This window comes from Protopterus annectens, chromosome 1.part0, assembly GCF_019279795.1.
Source record: "Protopterus annectens isolate FY-2018-M chromosome 1.part0, PAN1.0, whole genome shotgun sequence".
Classification (NCBI taxonomy): Eukaryota; Metazoa; Chordata; order Ceratodontiformes; family Protopteridae; genus Protopterus; species Protopterus annectens.
In genome coordinates, this window is record NC_056725.1 from 1,545,513,132 (window position 1) to 1,545,537,976 (window position 24,845).

The 24,845-nt window shown below is 35.8% G+C and overlaps 1 protein-coding gene across 1 annotated transcript in view; it reads left to right on the forward strand.

Moving 5' to 3' along the window:
* The window catches only part of LOC122798939 (BTB/POZ domain-containing protein KCTD17-like), a 557,165-nt gene that overhangs the window by 103,794 nt on the left and 428,526 nt on the right, over positions 1-24,845 (forward strand). Inside the window, exon 2 of the mRNA XM_044068018.1 lies at positions 22,258-22,366. Coding sequence (XP_043923953.1) covers positions 22,258-22,366 — 109 coding nt within the window. The remainder of the gene's footprint in view (positions 1-22,257; positions 22,367-24,845) is intronic.

Consider the following 24,845-nt stretch of genomic DNA (forward strand, 5'->3'; position numbering starts at 1 on the left):
ACAATGGAGAAATGGTCAAGCATATAGTAACATAGATTCAGTGGTAATGTGTGCAGCATAATACAGCCTGAGTTGAACCGAAGGAAGTCTACATAATAGGGATTAAATAGCTGTAACAAAACTGAAAGAGCTCTAGAGGAAGTTATAAAGAATGGAAGGTCTATAATGATCAATTCAGTAACCTGGTTAACAAGTAAAAAAAAAATAAATAAATACATAAACGGTTCATGGTAGATAGTAGATGAGGTCTGAGGACATTGTATTATGCTCAGTGCAGCAGCTGGTGAGATAAGAGGATTTATTTAGTCATTGTAGGTATGCTGGTAGGTTTATTACTTCCAGAATCATGTTTTCTGAGCATAATCAATCTGTTTTGTATAGCATGTTGGTTATTATAGTATTAACTTAGTTGTTACACATTGTGAAGAGTTAAGTATTCTAATGTGAAATACAATTAGTCCTTGGGCTTAATGCATGTCACTTCAGCTCAGCATCTGCAAGGCTGCATTTAGAAGACATTTCTTATCTATGAAGCCATGAACACTGATATTACTGTTAGTGCTGTTTCCACTGAAGTCTAGCACTTTTATTAAAGTTGTTAAATCACTTAAGGTATTTGGTTTATTTTCAATATATGACATTTTGAAAGTGAATGCCTATGTTAATAAGTAAAAAAATAAGGTTGATTAGTCACAAAAATAGATAGAAACTATTTATAAAATGTATGCCAGTAATGTGCACGTGCCATGCTAGGGATAAGCAGATAAATGTATTGCATGAAGAGATTGTAAGTGTGAATGAATTACCATGAGCAGACTGCAAAGGGGTATGCAATATTAAAATTTATGGAAAAGTTGTTTGGTATTGCTTGTAATTGAGTGATGTATTGTGACTAAAATTTAAACTAATTTATGTTGAGTAAACCTGAGTAAACTGTGTATGCTGGTTATGTACTAGGATGTGCAGGGCTAAACCATCATGGGTTTCCACTGAAAGCATAAGAACGAGAACTGTAGTACCTGAAATAGTGAGACTAAAGGTGCAAATGGATAGAAATATCCTTCATGTGAGGCTGCAGTGTCTCAGAGCAGTCTCCGTAGTGTGAGATATAGCAATTCTGTTAGTAATATCTGAAAAGTACGGGGCTTTGAAGAAACAACTCTCTCAATGGGGGGGGGGGTTACAAAATGCTTTAGCGGTATTACACAAGTGTAAGGATTTCATGTATTTTTCTCTAGTTTGTATTTTAGTTTTTGTAGTTGCTGCACCTGTAATTATGGATCATATGATACGGTGCCATAATTAAAATACTTGGGAGGAACAGTCATGTGAAAGAAAAAGTATTATGTCTAAAAAAAATGAAGACAGATAATGAGGTCTGGGCAACGATTGTAGACCAAAACTGTCTGCACTAAATAAAGGTTATTAAATCTAGCTATCTGTCTGCCTAGCTACAGTAGCTGTATTTATTTATTTAATTGTTTTTTATTTGCATTTGTTAATTGGGGTAGAGCACTGATCTCCATGGACCCTGTATTGAAAAGCATGAAGAGATACTAGCTAAGCATCCATTGCAAATAACAATTAGTGTTTTACAAAGCACACAACCTTCCTTATGGTATTCAGCAAAATAAAGAAGTATGCATTTATTAAAACACTTTCATGAAGCACATGGTTACTGAAGTAGTAGAATATATAACAAAAATAAGAAGCTGCATATTAACTCAAAGGATGAAAAGTAATGATTATTTTCTCTGTGATAAGAATTTTCTTGCATTATTACAAGGGACTCATTCTCAGCACATCAATAATTAAGCTTCATTCAGCAGAGGGCTACCTATTTACGTGTACCTATGAATTTTACATGAAATACTTGAAAGGTAATGAAGTGATTTGTACTATCGCTTGATTCTCACAAATATGTACTTGAACACAAAATCTCATGTATAAAGGTCTTGAGCATTGTCTTAAGAGATGTAAGTCCCACTGGGTACAGCACGTAAGCTCCTCCAGTGAAGCTTTGCCAAGGTAACACAGACAGATTACCACAACAAGCAACAGTTAATTAGAAGTCACTTATGTTTCAACAAAGGGTTCAGTAAACTTATAGATGCTTAGTGATTCATGATGGGAACTTTTCAGAGTTGGCAAAAGCAGCTGGCTGTCCATGCAAAGGGTTCTGTGAACTGCTCTTAAAAACTGCCAATTGTTATAAAGTCAGAGAGTTCAGCAGTTATTTGCTGAGTTTGTTATATTTATCAGTGCAGAGCTAATTCCATTAACCTTGTCTAGTAACTATTCATTGTCAAAGTTTTAGACTTTTTACTCATATTGATAAGACTTTAGCTTCTACTGACATGAGATATTAGGTTGTTGTATCCACTGAGGTGTACTTTCCCTTAACTTTTCCCACTAAGAATGTCTCATATCTACATACTGTTTTCATTAAATTAGTCCTGGTGGTGGCTAGTGATACAGCCAGTGTCATTAGATAAGTCTCACTGGAGGTGGTCTTTGCTTTTCTACATGTAGAAAGACCACAATAGAAAATGTGCATTAAGAGTTATCAAATAGTTAGGGCAGAAAGGTGTACTAGGGTATGCAAAGTAACACGACAACAGCACACTTCTGGTGTGTGCAAAGTATGGAGTATCCGTACTTAACAACAACACAGGAAATGTTACAATAATCACACTACAGAGAGCATCAAAGTGTGTCTTGAAATCGATTATAAAATAATACATGTGTATATTTTTACACACACACACACACACACACACACACACACACACACACACACACACACACACACACACACACACACACACACACACACACACACACACATATATATATATATATATATATATATATATATATATATATATATATGGTTTACTGTAATAATTTTGAATTTTTTTTTATTCCAAAGTTTTTTATTGATTTTTCAGTAACAATCATTTAAACAACAAATTATGATAAAACTATGTACAGATTTTACAAAAGCCTCAGGCACTGTATGAAATGTTATAGATATAAAGAAGGGTACAATATTCATTCATTCATACTTTCAAAGTGACTAATTTGATGGAGATAGATCTAAATTCAATGACTGAATAAGGGCTAAAACTTTTGTCCATGGGTTGTTAGTCCATTTTCTGGGATATATTCTTGCTTCTTTAACTTTTATTTCCATCGACGCTACTTCAACCAAGAGGGTCTTGAAATCTTGTAAGGTTGGAATAGAGGGTGACTTCCATCCTCTTGTAATACATTTTTTGGCTGCTGCTAGGATTGTCCAAAGAAGATACTTATTTTTGTTATTCATTACAATAGATTCATTTACATTCAGAAAAATTAATGGTACTAATAATATAAAGGAATTAGTAAAGATGGCTTGGAGAACATTTTCAATATCATTCCAAAATTTCTTAATGTGTGAACAATCATAAAAGATGTGAGACCAATTGGCCTTGCATTTTAAAGAGCATCTCCAACACGTCACCTGCTCGGAGGAGTTAAATTTAGCAATCTTACTAGGTGTGAAAAACCTCTATGCAAAAATATCCAGGAGAAAACTTTCCACATTTGTAAGTTAGAGGTTAATTTAAGAGAATGTAAAATATTTGATTTATTCGTAGAAGTTAGGGAGAATGTGAAGTTTTTAGTAATAAAGCCACAAAACCTCTGATTAGGAGTAGTCTTATAAGTAATAATAATTTTATAAAATTGTTTTTGAAAAGCTGTTTGAAGATTAAAAGTAAGTGCATTGTGATCAGACATAGGGCATGGGACTATTGTAAAGCATGATATTTTTGTTTTTAGATCTTGGGATATAAATACTTTATCAATTCTGGTTTGAGTCCTGTATCTAAAATCACAGTGGGAAAATTCTAATGAATTATCATTTCTAAGATAAAATAAATCAAATAACTGTAAGTTATCTACCCATTTTTTAAGATTTTTCCCTATATGAGTAATACAAAAAGGTCTCTTGTTAGTAGTTTCTGAGTCATTCAGCAAACAATTAAAGTTACCTCCTAAAATCAAACTACCCTTAGAATTGTTAGTGATGAGTTCTAAGTTTTTTTATTGTTGTTACCCCAATTCCCGGAAACCAATAGAAATTGACCAGTGTCCAAATTGTATTACTAAATTTTATTATTATAATTGATAAAAGTTCTTCCTTATCTTCATAATTATACAAAATTTGAGGAGAAATAACACTTTTCCTCCATAGTGTTAGAACACCTCTGGTCTTTTTAGTGTATGAGGAGTTGGATAGTTTTAGATATTTGTTCGGGTTCCAGCTAAAACTATAATTTATTTTGAAGTGGGTTTCTTGTAAAAATATTACTTGTGCTTTATTTAATTTCAAGTATTTTAACAGGTTGAGTATTTTCCCTGGATTATTTAATCCATTAACGTTTAAGGAAAGAAAAATCAAATCCATCTTATTTATTCAATGTTTTAGAGTGTAATAGGTGTGATAACAAAGTAGTTATAATATTTAGGATTTGCATACCCTTCTTGGAAAGGTTATATTTTAGCGACGAGGTGCTGATTCCCAATATAAAATACAATTTAATATCAGACTGAGGCCTAAAAAAGAAAAAAATATTTAAAGCTAAATGTTTAACAATCAGTAAATCCATTAACTGACATGGAATGTAAAATATTCCTAATCTGACAGGAAAAACAATCCAGTCAGATTAACCATCACTTCCAATTTTTTGGAATAAGTTTGCCCAACTTGAGGCTCCAGAGTATGTATTTTATGAAATTCTATAGATTAATTGATATGAGCGAACAACAATATATTGATATAATATATAGTTTGATTATATATAGTACAACTAAATTTCACTAATAAGCCTTTGTTTGATTAAAAAATACATATCTTCACTTCTGTATGAATTATTATAGAAGCAAAGAATTTACAATTTGATAATGAGCATGTATAGGTGATATTTATCAATTAAGGTCTCAAAGAGCATCTGAATACATAAAATTTCCAATAATTTAAAGATAGGTAAACATAACAGTGTTAACCAGGATAGATCAATACAGTAGTATATCAGCATTTAAAGTATTTATAGTAACAGATATTACATCTAACTAATTGCTAAAGCATTTCTCTCACTATGAGGTGTTATGTGATTGTCACTCCTTTATATAGTAATTTCACATATTTCCCTACTGCTACTAGTTAGTAACAATATTACAATAGTATAATCATAAGCAGGACATATGGAAATGGGATGTATATTTACAAATGATGATGGTTGACAGAGGAGATACTGCTCAAGCAATTCCTATCTATCACAAACTCAGTAAGTTCATATAACCGTGGAAAGACTCCAACAATTAATAAATATAAATTTACTTTCTAACAAATTATGCAAGGTTTTATATAAAGAAGCATGTCTTAATATTTCATCAACAATAAATTTTGAACATTTTTATTTATTTTTTATTTATCATTTGTTGACCGGGAAAGTCCGACTAGGTTCCACAGAGCCTGTTTTCAGCGGAGGCCCGGGGAGAAATGCTCCAGATATTTAAATGCAGAGTCATTACTCATTCAAGAAAAACTCTTTTTTTTTTTTGTACATGTATATTTACTTCTTTCCTCTTTATTTATTTCCTCTTTCTATTTCTCTTTCAACCTTCTTTTAATGAAAAGAAACATTTGCTATATAATTCTTAGCATTGTCATTACAGTCCTTATGTATTGAGTTCAACATTTAGCACTGCACAGTGAGTCCCCGTTACTTCATAGTTAATCTTCAGCCTTTTACTCAGGTCAGACATGGTGACCTAGTTAATTGCAATAGTACTGTGTTTGTGTATAAATTTTGTTTCATCATAATAGTTGTTTCTTTTATATGTATACATATATATATATATATATATATATATACACCTGTTCATATATATATATATATATATATATATATATATATACACCTGTTCATATTCTTATGTATCCATATATATATGAGCACATATTTATATCTACATATCATTATGCACATATATGTTTATTTACATTCTCAGTATTAATTTTGTCAATAACCAAGAGAGCCTTTGTGTTTGAAAGAAAAGTTTGAGAATGGAATTAAAGGAAAATTCCCCTTCTTAACGTGTTGTCCAATTATTTGTTATTGTAGTTATCAGATAATCTCTCGTATCACATCTCATATACTGATAAGTATATTAGAGTCTATATTGCAGACATTATTGTGTGTACATAATAAGATAGACTCATTTTCATTTAACTCTTGTTTCAATAAATGTTCAGAGTTCTAAAATCACATATCTAACTAGACATCTATCTGCTATCCTTTTTCCCCCACTATTGTATATGAGGACAACATTCCAATAGTAGTAATCCTCTAGGGCTTTAACATTTTGAAATTAGCTTAACGTCTTTATATACCAACTGCAAGATGGAGATTAATTGTAACATCGCTAAGCATGGTTAAGCAGAAATTTATTAATATCTTGAATATTTGTGCCTCATGGGCCAGCCCCTATAACAGTTATATTGTATATTTCCTCAATAGCTACACTGTAAGGTACAGCATAGTTGTACCAAATGAAGCAGATATCCCAAATCAAAACTGAAAGAGCCTGAGTTGAAATGTGAAATGATGGTACTAGAAAATTATTTTATACGCTCCCTATGACTGTCCTTACTGTTTTACCCACTGGGAGATTTTAAACAGGAACAGTTTAGATGTGTTAGAGCCAATTGTAACTAAATATTTATACTATATTCTACTAACTTGTCACCAAATTATTATGACAGCTCTTGATCACAAACTGAGGTCTTAGTACAGAGCTTTTAAGATTTCTATGAGTCATCAGAACCTGTTTAAACATATATTAGTTACTGTCAGCCATGATGTACAATGTATGGGCTCACATCTCTAACTTATACTTGTCCTAGAACCCCTTAATAGGTATGAATTAATAACAAATGCCTGATTTGCTTTCCTCCTCGCGTATTCAGTTGTGCACAACAGTGATCAGGGTACCAGACATGCTTAATGTATGTACAAATTCACAGGATTTCACAATATATCTGTTGTATTATCTATGTGGCATCCTCAGGATGGAACAGCATCTGTTCTGATGTTATGCTCATGTTACAGTCGGGTTGTGAAAGGTGGAGTTCTGTACTAAAGGAGATTATGATATAGTCAAAAGCAATACTGTACTTAGATGCAAAAATAAGCATAGGCTGATTCAGGCCTTTTCTTAATTAGCACAGATGGATATACTCAACGAAGATTACCTTATCTGATGTTCATGGCTCATTTTTCACAGTTGTCATAACCACTTTAGTTTGTCATGTTAACCTTTTTGATTTATTGATCAAGGATTTTACTATACCATTCTAGACTATACCAGTGTTGCCTCATGGTAAAAAGCTCTCCCACTTGACTCTCGGCTGGAGCACCCCCCCCGTGCGAAGCCTGCATGTCCCCCCCTGTGGTCGAGTGGCATTCAGTTATTTCCTCAATAAAGAATATGTTAGCGTAAACAGCACAGTGTGCTATAGCATTTCCTCATTCATGTTACTCAAAAGTAATATCACTTTACCAGAGGCTATTTGAATGATGAAGATTTCTAGGAAATCCATAAACTAAACTTGTTCCCACACCAAGGTAGCCTTCTGTGCCCTGCTTTCATACAATTAGTCCAATACCACTCAAAAGCAAGCTAGAGAGGGACTGGCAAGTCCCAATGGAGTGAAGCATTTGCCCATCTCCAAGCTCCATTTGTCATTAACAGCCAGAACATACGAACGATGACAGCTGTAAGCATTCTTCCATTCAACAGAAAGATTCCTTTTTTCTTTTTATTATCTTTTGATATCCATTATTTACAGAATGCTTTCATTTTTATATATATATATATATATATATATATATATATATATATATATATATATATATACAGTTGCTTGTGTGTAGACTAGAGTAATAATGTATTTAATTATTAGTGACATATTATGTAAAGCCAAATCTATTAATTTTTGATCTGTTAATTTCCCAAACACTCGAGGAGACTTGTAATGTAGCAGTGATGTCATCGCCATCTACATAGCCATGCCCTGGTTACCACAGAGATCAGTTTCTATTTAATTTTACTTGGATCAAATTAACAACTCTAATCATTTCTAACATTTACTTTGATGTCTTATTTGCGTTATGTTTCAAGTAACTTCAGGCTGCTGAATCAGCGAGATAGGCAAATGAGATCTCCGCTACACGTCAGCAACACTCGTACAGCTAACCACGAATTTCTATCACAGTATGCCAAGGCAACTCAGGCGAGCTTCTTAATGTTAAACAAAGCTCAGTTTACAGGCAGCCACGAGAGTACTTGAGTGAAAAAAAAAAAAACAAAGGGAGAAGCAACTTTTGAATTCATTGCAGTGCTTGAGGTTACTTTCCTCACGAAAGAAAGAAATGACAGTTTGGAATGTTAAAACGCTAAGGTGGAAGTAGAGTCGGGAAAGAATATTATAATATGTTGAAGTCATATAGTGACAGAATGCTTGAAATGACTTAAAAAAAAAAGGAAAAATAAATAAATAAATAAATAAACATATAACAAGAGTTCTTTGCATTGTATATATAAAATCAGATTCTGAAATTATCTATTTCAGATTGCTAATTAAAAGGACAGTTCTAAAGTTACCTGTTTCAAAATTCTCCCTACACCACTTCCCTCTTCTTCCCATAACAAAGTAATGGAAGGAAGGAAAGACAATTCAATAAATAAAAGAACATATGTGTGTGCAGTATTCAACTAGCTATACACCCTAGGTATCACTAGCAGCTGTATCTAAAGACAATTCAATAAATAAAAGAACATATGTGTGTGCAGTATTCAACTAGCTATACATCCTAGGTATCACTAGCAGTTGTATCTAATAATAGTATAGCATTATTCATTTTAGATTGCAAGTTTTATAAAGACATATGCAAGATAAATAAAGTGATGATACATACTTCTTTATGTCTAGGTTTCCATAAACTTTTATGACTTAGTTTGATCTTTGAGAGAATTAGGAAGTCCAATAATTTTGGCTCCAGTTTTCAATTTCTTTTTTCTTACATCCATCCAGTTGTTTTTCACAGATGATCTTTTAAGGGTCATAGATGGTGTCCAGTCCATACCTTCTGAGATTGTAATGATGTTATTGTTTTGGATAAAAGAAACAGCTTCCTCTATATTGTTGAAAGATCTCATCTCATTCTGGTGGTAGATTTTGATTTTGGCTGGATAGACTAATTGTGCTTTAATTTTATTTTGCTTTAAAAACCTTACCAATGGCCAAGAGCTTTTCCTCATTTCCAGGACTCTTGTGGAGTAATCATTATCTAGCCTTATCTGGTTTCCTTTAAAGGATAAGAGACTTTTCCTCCAAGCTGTTCTCCGAATAAGTTCTTTATCTAAGAAGGATAGGAACTTCACAACAATAGATCTTGGAGAAGCATTAGGAGAAGAAGAAATATGTTTCCCTATGGCTCTATGTGCTCTCTCAATCTAAAAATAAAGGCAGTCAGGAATTTAGGAAGGAAATAATATCTTCTCCTTCTGTTTTTTCAGGGAGACCAAAGATTCTAATATTTGTTGTCCTCCCTGTTTTCAATGTCATCTACTTTATTTATCAGCCAGTTATTTTTGTTGCAGTATGGTCTCACAGTGGGATTCATCTTCCTTAAGCCTTTTATCTATGTCATTCAATGAAGTTTCAATGTTCAGAATTTTGGATTGTTCCTGCTGGAGGATTTCCTTCAGAACATCAGTTTGTTGTTGACAGTTCATCTTTAAAGTTTCAAGATTGTCAGTAAATCTATCCATTTTTAAAGACAGTTCCTGGTGAGTGGTAGATATAGATGGGATCTCCTTCCTTAATGTAGAATCAGCATGTGCAAATTTTGAGTTGCTCATCTCTGTTTAGTTGTATAATCCTTAGTTTTGACAGGAAATTTTTTTAAGAAAAGGCTCCAAAGTTGAGAATCTAGTAGATTATAGATTCCCAAATAGATTGTATAACTTTAAGGAACGGGTAATAGAATTTTAAATAATAATTTCCCTGTTTCTTAGTAACTGATATGGAGCTCAAGAAAAAAGCTGTTACCAGTTGTCCATCTAGGCTCCGCCCCAATTTTGAAATTTATAATATTTTGTGAACAAATTGTCGAATTATTAAGTGGAAAATGGTAATGTTAGAAGTTTACAATGTTGAACATGACAACAGTGATGATCGACATTCGAACTTCCAAAATTTCAATATCGAAAGTCTGTGTTTCTGTTTTTGCAGGGGGAAAGCACCCCTCATGTCCCCTGCAAATCAAGTATACCAACTCCCAGGTCGCACTAGAGTGAATAAAAGGGTAAATTTCTTGATCCTCACTGTACTGCAATCTTCATTCATATTGTTGACTTCATATCAGCAAATGTGTACTCACTTTCACTAATATAACTTTGATCACTTTCAGTTCCGTGTTGCGGAAGTTTTGACAACACGCATTCAAACAGCCAAGTTTCGAGTAAGTGCCATTCCATATTATGTTAGTAAACATATATATATATATATATATACACACACACACACACACACACACACACACACACACACACACACACACACACACACACATTATAAATCCAAAACCAGACTAAAAATGTGGTCACCGAGGCCAGGTACTTAAATGTATACCAAAAACAATAACATGAATAAGTACCAAGGCTGCCACAGCTAAAATAACAATAAACTTTAATAACAAGGCTAAGCGCTTTCAGGCAATAATCCACAACCTTTTTCAGATCAATTAATAAAAAAATGTCACAACTTAAAAACATGTAACAACCAATCAAAACCCTACTAACTGTACACACACACCCCTTCGGGCATAGCCCGTCATTCATAAAATGTTAACCATGTGACTTAGAATATGGCAAAGCAGTAATGCCTAACCAGCTTAACAATAACACTATTCATTGTAAATATATTCATTGTGAAAGCAAAAAAAATAATCTTATTAACCATTGATCTAAATCTGATCAAAATAACTTATGTTTGTAAAGCAATATCTAAAAATCTTATTGTCTCTTATAACAAATACTTTCAACAAGAGAATGGGGAGCTGAAATTTCTCATATACAAAAATAAATACAAAAGTTAATAACATCATCCTCTAGACATTACCTTATCTCATCCTATGAGCATATGATCATAAGGTGTATATAAATGGTATAAAGAACCAGTCTGAACATATACTTTGTAATGACCAAGAACGTCCTACTTCAATGTTAGTTACATACAACATACAACCTAATTAAAACATTATAGCCTAAGTATAAGAAGCTAATATTGATCTATACACCATATGTCATTAGAATAAAGGTAAAAACTGAGGAGAAAACTTCAATGAAGTAGAAAAACAATCAAAACTCTTAAAATCTAACACACCTTCAGGGCTTGCTATATTGGTATCAAACATGAAGGAACCAAACTGGCTACTCGATGTATAAACTATCATCCTAAAACATTTATACTTTGTATTTTTAAACTGTATGTAAAGACTAACAGTTATTAATGTGCACATCATGCATCATTAAAATAAAAATAATAAATCATAATTCTTAAAAACGAATGCACCCTTGAAATGTAATAAATTACTATTTGATGTAAAGTTACCACAATTAACTATTTCAAGAAAAATCTATTAAATTAAACATACCACAGTGAAAAATATGTAAAATAAGATAATAGCAAAACTCAAGATATGGATGCAAAAAATTGCATAGATGCAACTAAATTATGCCTCTAGTGAATTGATGTGTAGTTTTATCTGACAAGACATAAACCCTAGGTATCTGGTGGTATGCATAATGACATTAAAACATGGAAGCAAAAATATGTATGTTTCATGTCAATCTCTCTTCAAGGCAGGTTTGAGGAGTATGCACGTGTATAAACCTGGAGGCTTGTCAGCTCACAGGTCGCCAATCCATTGTAACCCCTTCTGTTCTATCTCTAGCCTAATGTCACCTCCTCTGCTGTTCATTGATATAACCTGTATTACTAGAAAATAGAATGCATGCTGTGTATTAAGATTTATATGTTTGAACAAGGGACCTTTTACATCCTTTAAACAAATGTCACTAATGTGTTTAGAGACCCGTACTTTTAATTGCCTGTTTGTCTTGCCTACATGGAAGCTGGAACACAGTCGGCAACATGCGATGTAAATAACATTACATGTTTTGCAGTCTTCATAGAAATTTAGTTTATATTCCTTCTGGGTTACTAGATGTACAAAGGTCTTTCCTGCCTGTATATATTTACACATAGAGCAATTTCTGCAGGGATGGGTACCGATTTTACTTAATTTCAACATTTGTGGTTTTCATGGTCTTGTTTTAAGTGGTTGTTTCAAATTTCTATTGTTTCCAAATGAAAATGCTGGTGTCTCACCTACTATGTCATGTATACCAGCATCACTCAGTAGGATATTCAGTTCCATTTTATAATTTCACAAGTATAACAGTGTCACTTGAGTAGGTGAGATTAACTCTAGTGGAGATTTTACAAGACGAAGTGGCAACTTCTGATGTGGTACCGTTAGGCTTGTTAACTGAGTAATATGGTTTTCCCTTGGTACCCCTTTGTCTATTGACTTCAATGAGATGTTTCTGAAAGTCCCGTGGACTATATCCTCATTGTTCAAACTGTTGTGTAGCTCATGGATAGCTTTGTATGTAGTCGGCATCCCTTGTGTCAAACCTGGAGTGCCGAAGCAGTTGTCCTTTAATAATATTGTGGTAGATTTGGTGGGGATGCATGCTGTCCCTGGGCAGCAAATTATTCTTCTTGCAGTCTTTATAGTGGATAGTGGTGTTGATACCCTCCTTTTCATTTAACTCCAAAGCGACATCTAGGAAATCAATGGTGATATGTGAGTAATTAAGTGTGAAGCGCAAGAAGTCAGTGGTGCTTTCCAGGTAGTTTACAAAATCCTGTAACTTATCCATGGTCCCATGCCAAAAAATTAAAACATCATCCACAAATCTTTTGTAAAAATTGAGGTATTGACTGAAGCCATTAGCATTAAAAACATACTTATTTTCCCAAAAGGCCAAAACCAGGTTGGCATAGGTATTAGCACAGGGAATACACATGACCACTCCCCATTTTTGCCAGTATATATTGTCCTCAAATAAAAAGACTTGTTTTCCAGGACAATGCACAGCAACTTAAGCAGTAGGTCATTTTTTTCTTCAGAGAAAATCATCCTCTCAAGCAGAAATGCTTTGATTGCTGAGATACCATAATCATTAGGTATAACAGTAAATAGGCTATTGACATCCAAGGTTGCCATATATAAATGTTGCGTGTCATTCTGTGTAGCCATATGAGCAGATAAACTTTCTAAGAAATCTTTTGTGTCCTTTACGGCACTAGAGACAAAGGGAATAACCTACTTCAATTCCCTCTCTATGAAAATTGAAAGAGGTTCCATTATCCACCTATCACCTGCTACTATAGGGCATAGTGGTAGGTTTTGGACATCTCTATAGATCTTAGGAAGACCTTTGATAATAGGTATCACTGGATGATTAATTTGAAAAAAATTCATAGAGGGATTCATTTATTCTATGTGACATCAATGGTTCGTAAAGTGTGTCATTAATGTCTTTTATCATTTTATTAACTCTAATTTGACTGATCGGTGTATATGTAGTAAGGTCATTCAACATATTTTGCATCTTCAAAACATAATCATATTTATTCATAACCACCAGGGCTCCTCCTTTATCGGCTGCACTAATTATTAGTGCTTGTTCTGCTCTTAATACATTAAGAACCTCTCTTTCCTCAGCTTAAATTGTGAAAATGATGACTAGGTTTGTTAAGCTGTGTAGTAATGTCTGTTTCACATACCTTTAAGAATGTATCAAGTGTCATATTATTTTATCGCAAAAAGGTACTGGGCTTGTTGTAACTCCGTACATCTGTCTGTTCATTATTAACATAAGTAGTTTTTAACACAACATTCTAACAAAACATTCTTAAATTAATAAAGACATCACTAAGAATAGAGAGAGTTGCTAGTATAAACTTGAGGCACCTATTCAAGAGCATAAGCTGTTGTGTGGTCAAATTGAAATCACTCAAATTAATACCAGATCATTTTGATCAGCATCTAAATGAGTTATCCTTCTGTTGAAATTTTTCTCCTCTTTCTGCCTCGGCACTGTTACCATGCACCCTTCTGTATGGTGTTGATCTGCAAAGGTAAGGAACCCATCAAAAAATTAGTAGTAGCTGTATTATTGGATTTTGGTCTAGCTCCTTTCTCAATATTTAGATCAACAATCTGCTTGGTTGGTGAAGAACCCTTTGTTTTGGATCTGACCATGAAGCCAGTGTGTGCATTATAATGCTATTGTTGTCGCTCTGTTGTATATTCTCATGTATATCTTTAGCCGCATGGCTGGTATGTTCTTTGGGCCATACAAACACTTTCCCAGTACTTTATTGAAGATTTCTCCTCAGTTTTTACCTTTATTCGAATGACATATGGTGTATAGATCAATATTAGCTTCTCATACTTAGGCTATAATGTTTTAATTAGGTTGTATGTTGTATGTAACTAATATTGAAGTAGGACATTCTCGGTCATTACAAATTTTATGTTCAGATTGGTTCTTTATATCATTTATATACACCTTATGATCATAGGATGAGATAATATGTCTAGAGCATGATTTTATTAACTTTTGTTTTTATATTGCAGTTTATGAAATCAGATATAAATTAATAAATTGCATGGCTTTGCCATTTCCGCTTATGAGGCTGATGGGTCTATAATTCCATGGATCTGAAGTGGCGACCCTTTATGGATGGGCATTATACATACCCTGTGATTATGCTTAAGCTGAACAGTTTTAGGAGTTATTCAAAGAAAGCATGTTTGGTGCTGTAGATTAAAGAGGTATATGTTATCAAGGCCCATAGAGGTGACACTTTAAGGTCTGGAGAATAGAGTTAAGATGTTCCATAATAATCTTCAGGTGGGGGGGGGGCACTCTGGAATTTCTGGAACTTCCATAAATATTTCTGTCAGAGCTGTAGCTTGGACAATTGGCATCCTGGGCAATCCCCCAGTTGGTGCTCTCCCCATAGTGTTGCAGAGCTAAATATAAAAAAGAAGTCATTTGAGCAAAGAGGGATTATGTTTCTACATAATAGCAATTTATCTATCTGAAATATCTTTCAGAAGCTGTGGCAAATAGGCATACTAGCTTCATGCTACAGTCCCTAACACACACACACACACACACACACACACACACACACACACACACACACACACACACACACACACACACACACACACACATCCAAGCAAATAATTTAAGTAGCTACTATCTTAATCATGGCTGCTTAAATAAGTATAGATATTGCTGCATGCCCAGCTGTCCAAAGAAAGCAACTGCATCACTGACTTGCATGGACTGACTGGTACATCTTCTACAGTGCTGATTTTGCTCCCACACAACTTGCATCCAAGGCTGCCTCTCCATTCATCCAATCTTAACTATGACTGTGTTTTCTACAAAACTTGCATAATGATTGAACAAGAAACACCATTTCTCTAATGGAAAATATGCATACAATGGCAAAGATTGATTCCAAACATATAAAATGAATATTTTAGTTGCAATGCTTACTACTACATTGTTTCATAAATATTGATCAGTGTTGATTATTGATGCATATCCTTAATATGCATATTCTTCCTCCATTTGTGTGGATTCCCTTCAGTGCTCCAGTTTCTTCCTAAAAAAGATGCTAGTTGATTAACTAATCTAAAGTGCCCATTTTTACTGCAATTGAAGCTTGCCATTATGGCTGAATAGTGTTGAAGTCCTTGATAAATAAAATGGAGATACAGATGTCAGTCAGTGACTAGCTGCCTAATTTGCTGGCTCCATCTCCATTTCACATTTTTTATTCTCTTACCTATTTCTTAATACTTCATCAATATTTTTCTTTACTTTGGTATTAACAGTTCTGGCTGAAGGTGATTTCTCTTTGTCTACTAGATTGTTAGCTAAGGCCATTAGATCATTTTTATTTCTGTGCTATGGTGTGGCATTGTGTGCCATTCCTGTGGTACTCTTCTATTTGGCTATGTGGTTTCTCTAAGATGGTTTCTCCTGCTTAGGTTTTCCATCTCCTTTCATGTCATCATTAATTGAACTGTTACCTTGAGTTCCTTTAAAGTTTGGTGGCTAGATGTATGCATGAGGAAATATATACTTAATTAAAGAAAAGTCATTATTACTGAAACAGTATTATGAAACACTACTAAGCAGTGCTTTTGTGCAGTATGTAACATCTAAGAAACACAAAAAATCCTAAACTTTACAGAGACAATACTTGAGATTCAAGGATGTGGAGTTTCAGACAATAAGGCCAATGTATTTGCATGTTATTTTTGTTTGGGACTTAAATGCATATGTTAATTCAAACCATGTCTTACTTGGGTCCATCCTTTTATGCATAAGCCTTACCCCCTCCAGTCTAGTACAGATGGAGCCAGATGGCCTTTGCTTGTCTCACTGTCTTCTTCTTCCTTTGACTTTTCCTTTCCAGGGTCCGGGATGCAGGCTAAATGCAAGATGAAACAGATGGACTCCCCTGATGGAATTCCTTACCCTAGACAAGGATAACAAAAAAACAGGGTGACTTCCCTACCTTGACCACTGTGCATCACAAGATCGGGGGATTTTGGAACTTTTCAGGACCAAAGCGGTGTGGTCACATGACACCTCCTTCTGGCAGAGGCCTTTTGATCTTCCACGTCTTCCTTTAGGGTAGTTCCCCAGAAAACAAAATAGTTACACTGGAGGTGATTTATGTTGTTAAGAATCCTGATCTGGTGGCTCCTATTTTTAAACAATTATTCATCTGTCTAAGAAATGCCTTTGCTGGAAACAAAACCTGATAGTGGACTCAGCACTGGTAGCTGCTGTAAACAAAAAGGCTCCAGAGCTACAATCTAAGGCTGTACATCCCCCTTCAATGAGTCACTTTCCTTAGACAGGTTTGGGAAGCAGGTATTCTTGTCAGATTAAGAGGTCAAGACTAAATTGCCGTCCAAACTGTCAGCTTCAGTTTCTGTTTCCAATCACTCCAACATTGTGTGTTACAGTGCAGAGAATGGTACTGCCAGACAGATAGTGCTGGTCTTGCTATTTGCTGTCAAAGATGGCTATGCCTGATTGAATTTGCTGAGAACACCAAAGCCCAGTTTATCAGTGCCCCACTCAGTGGTACCCTGATGTTTGGAGGGTCAGTAGGAGCTGCATTAAACAAGAGGGTGAGGGCAATACTCTCTCCAAAACTGAACATCCATTAGCTAGAATGGATCACAGTCCATGCCAACTTTGGTTTCAGTGGTTACAAAGTGACAATTTCTGAGATTCTAGGAAATGTTGCAAATGACATATCAATCACGAGAATGGACATGGTCCCAGGTGATGAAAAGGATTTCAGCAGACCAATCAGGGATCAATTGGCCTTTCCTCAGGAGAAAAGTTTTCTAATCCCTGAAGACTCTCCTGACTGCTGCACTCTGGAGGCTGTCAGAAGTTATCTGTCTCACCATCTGTTTATGTGGCAGGATGCCACACATAAGAGGTATCATATGAGGTATCATATTTAGTGGCTGTATAGCTATTTATTTATATATGTATGTATTTATTTATTTTGCATACCAATCCACAGTCCTCTCTTTCAGATTTTCCACTGTGTTGAAAGGATGTGGTAATACTTGTAGTTGATGACCTGTTATTAAAGAGACGGAGCCATGCAAGCGATCCCAAAAGACCAGCAAGGCTGTGGCTTCTTTCATTCAAGGTTCTTGTTTATGTCCAAGAAGATCCATGATATCAGGTTCATTCTTGATTTGTACAGCACAAATCTATATGTTCTCAACATTCCCCCTCAGATGGTCATGGTGAAGTCTGTCCTTCATTGTATTGGAGTCAACTGGACATGCTGTATCTCAACCTCCAGGATACATACTAAAGCATCAGAACAGCAGGAGTCCAGAAAGCTCCCCTCACTTCTGTGTAGCAGTCAGTCACTTCCTATTCAACACACAGCCATTCAGTTCAGTCTCATCACAACCTCCAGGGTGATTACCAAATTTATCTCTGCTGTCACAGAATTATGAGTTCAAGGATCCATGGTATTCCTCTATCTGATTGACTAGGTCTTGGCAGCCTCATAAATACAGACCCTGAATGTATCCAGGGATTTGTTTTTCAGTTATTTCAGTCCTTGGACATCATGTTCAACTTTGCAAAGCCTCAAGTAGTACCTTTACAGAGCTTAACTTTTATAGCATGCATTCAGGACACCGAGACGTATTGTACCTTTCTCTCTCAGGAAAGGATTAATCTAATCAAGGGAATGGTTCACAGAATAATAAACACTTTTTCCATTAATATTCTCTTTGCCTGGTGTACTAGGTCCAGTGGCCTCCACAATATTTATGGTACCCAATACAAGGTACTTTATGGAAAGAATCCCTAAGGTTCAGTAGTAGGTTCAATGGTCTCCACAATTTTTATGGTATCCAGTGCAAGGTACTTTATGAAAGTTCTGTAGCGAACACTCATGGGATTCCATCATAAAAATCTCTAAGAAATGCAAGAGCTATCTTCCTTGGTAGAGTCTGGAGTCCAGTTTTTCTCTGTGTAGGCTCATAACCCATCACCCACAGTCACAGTAATGATGGACATCACCTTCGGGGTGGAAGGACATTATGCATAATAGTCCTAGCCACTTGGCCTGCTCAGGAGGCCTCATTGCACATTAGTATCATTTAGATGAGGGCAGTCTTCACCTTTCAGGCTTTCCAAGACTCCCTCCCTTCTATAGTCATTGCCATCCACTCTGGCAGTATGGCAATGGTATGTTACTTGAACAAGTAGGAGGAGCTCATTCATATCTCCTTTGCCAAGAAGGCCATGAGAGTTTGGGAGTGGGGTGTTGTCTGCAGTCACCTACTCGTTGCTACACATATCTTGGCTTATGCCAGTTCTCTTGTGAAAAAGCTCAGCTGATATCTCCTGATACCTCATAAATGGTCTGTAAATCCAGTGACAGCTCAAATGCTGTTTCATCACTGGTGAAAACTCTGCTGTGACCTGTTTGCATCCACAGCTAACTATAAATGCAGCAGATATTTTCCCTTGTTTCTCTTTCAGGATGGATGCACTGATCCAGTGGTGGCCCATAGAATGTCTTTATGTCTTTCTCCTGTTTTCTATTATCTTAAAATCCATGAAGATGAGCAAAGCCAAGGTAATTCTGACAGCCTCTTTTAGTTTTGAAATGTGTGGTTCCCACTGTTTTGGTATCACCTCTTGGACAATCCTCTCTATCGCAGGTATACCCATCTGTCTGATCAGTCTCATCTGGACCTTCACTCCCTAAGGTTAAGCACAAGGTTTCTACACTTCTAGGGATAGCCAGGGACCCTTCATAGCCAACCATTGAGGTTCACATTCTAACTTCTGCCAAGAAAATAGGTACCTGGAAGGCATATCATTCAAAATGGGTTATTTTATTAACTTGGGGCATGGTCATGGACAGAGGGATAGATCCAGTCACAGCTTATTTTGGATTAACCCTATAATATTTTACTTGGGACTCAATTTTTCATCTGTTAAAGTTAATTTAGCAGCTAATGTGAACCTCCACCAAGGGGTATACTCCGCTTCTGTAGCCCCCTTAAAAGTATGCAAAATATTTTCTGAAAGGAACTTTTCTTCTCTGTCCTCCTATCAAGTCTCCAAATCTTCCACATGGGGCCTTTATTTTCTGCTCGAATTGCTTAACTTTCTTCAACAGAACTAGTTTTTTCAACAGAAGTAAAGAATCTGTCTTGGAATCTCTTATTCCTCAAAGACATTATTTCAGCATGACACGTGAGAGTTGTGGGCTTTGTGTGCTCTCTCACCATATCTTGCTTTTGACATGGATAAAGTTTCCTTGCATGCCATCCTTCCTTCATACATAACATCACCATACAGAGAGTAACACTAATCATTCCTTTGAATTTCTATTTTCCCCTAACTGTTCCAGCAAAGGTGAATATTTACTACACTGTATGGGTTTGCACAGATAGCTCAGAATTTACCTGAATAGAACTAGGTCATTGAGAAAGGATTGTTGATTGTTATTTGTGTTCCAAAAAGAGGGGCCAAAAAGATTCTAATTGGCTCCACCTGGCTGTCTCAGTGTATTACTGTTATCAAAAGTATGTCAAACCCTACTTCAGGCTTGTAATGCTCATACTACAAGATCCGTGGATACCTTACACGCCTTTTTTAGAAAGGCATCTGTGGCTGACATTCTGCAGGCACTATCTGGGCATCACTGAATACCTTAGCAAGACACTATAAGCTGAGAATTGCTGATCCAGTACAGCAACTGGAGCTGCTATTACAGGAAGTATTTTATCACGACAAGCCACCCAAGAGGCTTTAGCTGGACTGTGTCCTAGAAGTGATGCAGTCAAAACTCCATTATATGAAGCTTGTGTGCTTCCTTGACCTCTAGATCTGCAGTGGCAGTTTCCTCTCCATCACTTATACTACCCTTCTGCTCGCTACACTGAAGTCCATTAAATACTGTATTTTTGTTGTTGTTACTACTGTTGAAGGCTTCAGAGTTCTGGCAAAGGGGAACTTACAGACCTCTCAACATGTTAAGAGGCCAACACAGATTACTGGCTGCAGCAATGTGTGGCAGACAGTCAAAAGGTGGAAGCTGTATTTCCTCACTGTGTGAGAAATGTGCTAGTTTCATATTGCATTGTGAAATGGTCTTTCAACAAAACATATTTTTTCTTTTATTTTAATGAAACATGCTTCATTCACTAATCCATACTACAGTTTGTTTTGCCATTATATTTGTCAGTAAATGCACCCTCACTTAAAATTAAAAAAAAAAACATTATGCACCATGAAAAGTTGTATAGTTAATTAAAAAAGATAAAAGCATTTGGTTGAAATATCATTTCAACCATGAATTATGAAATCTCAGTGCTTACACACACTGTCACCGTAAACAGCTATCCAGCTTGTGTGTGTATGTGTGTATGTGTGTGTGTGTGTGTGTGTGTGTGTGTGTGTGTGTGTGTGTGTGAGTGTGTGTATATGTATATATATATATATATATATATATATATATATATATATATATATATATATATACACACACACACACACACACACACACACATATATATATATATATATATATATATATATATATATATATGACAGATAAATATATATTTTTACTTAACTTAAATTTACCAGTGATAGCATTAAAGTGGAAATATGTTATACAATACTGTTATGCCTCTAAACCCTATCAATAATACGATGCTTGCTTCTCTCTGGCATTTAATTGTTGAGTTAAATGAAGCAATTGCAGTGTTCTGCTACTTTCTTTACTTACACTCTTGTAACTAAGTTGAGTATTTGCACCCGGTTCCTGGTCACCACTGATATATTATTTGCCACGTCTATACCAAGCTGTTCTGTAGTACATTGTTAGCATATTTAAGGGATAGGTGAGGCAGGCAAACAACATTGTGATGCTTAGTGTTCAGGTACTGCTTAATAGGTTAGACTGATATTTCTTAACAGTGCATGCTTAGTATTTTGCTTTACTTGTACTCCTGTTCTTTGAGGTTCTTTTACATGATTTAGACTGCTACCCTACATAACTGCTACGCATTTTATTTATTTGTTCTTCATTAATGTTCAGTTGTCGAATTTACTCCATCCATTTTGACCTCAGTGTCCAACTGCAGTTATAGTGCCTGCACACTCAACATGTAGGTTACCTCAGAGTATGCTCAAAGAACATATCTTGATCTTGCAAGGTCCTATGCTTTGGTTCTTGATGTGAACACCATTATGTGCTTTCGACCTCTGCATTTCAGGGAAGTGAAATAATTGGTCTATGTCAAAGTTTAAAGAAAGTAAAAATGTTAAGAAACAGTGAATGTATTTAATATGCCTGCCAGAATAATTTTGTTTTCGGAAATGTTAAACTAAATCTTTGCTGAGAAAACTGCAAACAGGGCATGTGGTGTCATTGTGTTCTATCCTCTTTCTGTTGTCTAGGATGAGACTGGAGCATATCTCATTGATAGGGACCCATCCTACTTTGGACCCATTCTAAACTTCCTGCGGCATGGAAAACTTGTTATCAATAAGAACCTCCCAGAAGAAGGTAATGTTTATGTTTAAGTGAACAATGTACTTGATACAAGAATTCAAGACAGCTTTGTGTAAGATAGATACGCATAGCAGGATTCCTCAGTAATAAAAACAATTGTAAAAATGCCTGCAAACTAATTTAATATTATACAAATCATTGCAAGTATCAGACAAAAACTGAGATTCATAAAAGTTAGTTCTACAGATTTATGTAAGCTTACAGCAGGCTTCATGGGAACTGACAGATGTTATGGGACAGGAACACTAAGGGACATTAATGAAAAGCAAATGAAGGTGTTGTGAAGCTACAGCTGATTTGTAGACACTATAAATATGCACACTGACTGGTACAGCAGAAACAGGTGCATCCCATAATATTTTGATATATAAAACTTGAGCAGAAAGAACATGGGTGATCATCTCAGATGTTACAAGTAGATCAGATAAAGCAGTGCTTGGTGTTCTTTTTGATATGTAGACCTTATTACCCATATGGATCTCCTACCAGTTGTTCTGCAAGAATGGTACAGCCTACAGGCCTCAAATATAGAGGCTGAACCACAGAGACATTGCATAGGCCTACAGGCAATGACCAAAGTATATCCTCGTCATTTAAATGAATGAAACTGGTTGCAGCTCTTAGCATGCTGTAGCATGTGGGGGAGTACATCACCTTGTAACTATCCCCAAGAATGATAAACCACTGTGAAGGTTACCACAGAGGGGCAGGGCTGTTTATAGTACTCAGTGCTGCAGCCTGTGGAAACGCACACACACACACACACACACACACACACACACACACACACACACACACACACACACACACACACACACACTTTACCGCATACCTTCATGTACACTTTACCGCATACCTTCATGTACACTTTACCACATACCTTCATGTACACTTTACCGCATACATGAATTACTGAGGCTTCCACTTATTTAACTACCATATGGTCTGCTGTGTGGATTGTCTTAACCCCAGTACTGAGGCTTCCACTTATTTAACTGACAGTTAGTCTGCTGTGTGGATTACCTTATCCCCAGTATTTGCTGCAGTAACCCTAACCATGCTGGTGATGCCCACACATGGTAGATGAGGCTGGCTCGGACATTCACTACAGCAGATTTGTAATGAGATCAGGCTGTCTACAAGTATCTGTGCCAGAAGACAGTGTCAGCATGCAGTATCTTCTGTGATGTGGAACAGGCCACTTGCAGCACTCCAAGACTAACCCATGCACTATTCCCTTCAAAAGTGATGCTTGGTATTCACTGCACCCAGAGACAGGGACTTCTGTCTAACTTACCTAGCAGTTCATGAAAGAGAGGTATAAGAGGGTGCAAAGCTAAATATACGTATTAGTGGAATGTGTGTTGGGTATCCTGAAGCAACACTTCATGTACCCAGTTATCGATGGCAGTATATGATCTAGTACTTCACCAGAAAGGACAGCGCAGGCAGTCCTGACCTATATTGTAATGAATGATATGTGGCTACAGTGAAATTTGATAGTAGCTCATGACACTGGCTGAGGTTGCAGTAACCAATAGGGTGAAGAACTGCAGAACTCACCACCGTATTTATATATCACACAGTGAGAATAGCAGATCCAACATGTATCAGGTGTCTTTGGAATATGGGATACCGTTGCCCCCATACTTGCCCATTGTCACTGTGTAAACAGGAAAACGTATAAACTTGCTTTTGTCATGCCTAAGAATAGGCATCTTGTAAGCTGCTTATTGGATATCATATATATCTATATCTGTATCAGTATATACATATACATCAGGCAACATGTCTCAGATACCCACATTATAGTTATCTACGAAGTCCACCCAGTTGAATAGAAATACACATGCAGTACATGCCATACAAACTGCTTCAGTAAACACATTAAAGATATGTGTGTGTGTGTTTGTGTGTTTGTGTGTTTGTGTGTGTGTGTGTGTGTGTGTGTGTGTGTGTGTGTGTGTGTGTGTGTCTGTCTACATAAGTATGTATGTGCAGGTCTATATTGTAACAGCAAATGCTTATAATAGCGAACGCTGTATAATAAATGCTAAAATGTCGAAATGGCAAAATGCCAAACACACGGAACAGCAATTTTTTTTTTCCCAGGGGAAAAAAAATCGCTGTTCCGTGTGTTTGGCATTTTGCCATTTTGAACAAAAAGGTTTGATTAAATAGTGTTCACTATTTTAAGTGTTCACTGATTTAATAGGGAACCGGTATGTGCACCATTTTTATCCTAACCATAAACTCCTTCAGCAGAGTCACTGTCTCATGGCCATACATGAGTTGCAGCCTGTGTTCAGGCATCACTAAAGGGTTGAGTGGGTGCCAGGCTGATACCGACAAGACTGATATTGGCTTGTAATACCAAGGTTACTGTCACTGATCATAGGTTCATAGATTCATAGGTTCATAGGTAGGTACTAGGCTATCTGCTCAAGGGCATTTATAAGCTTAGCCAGAGTGT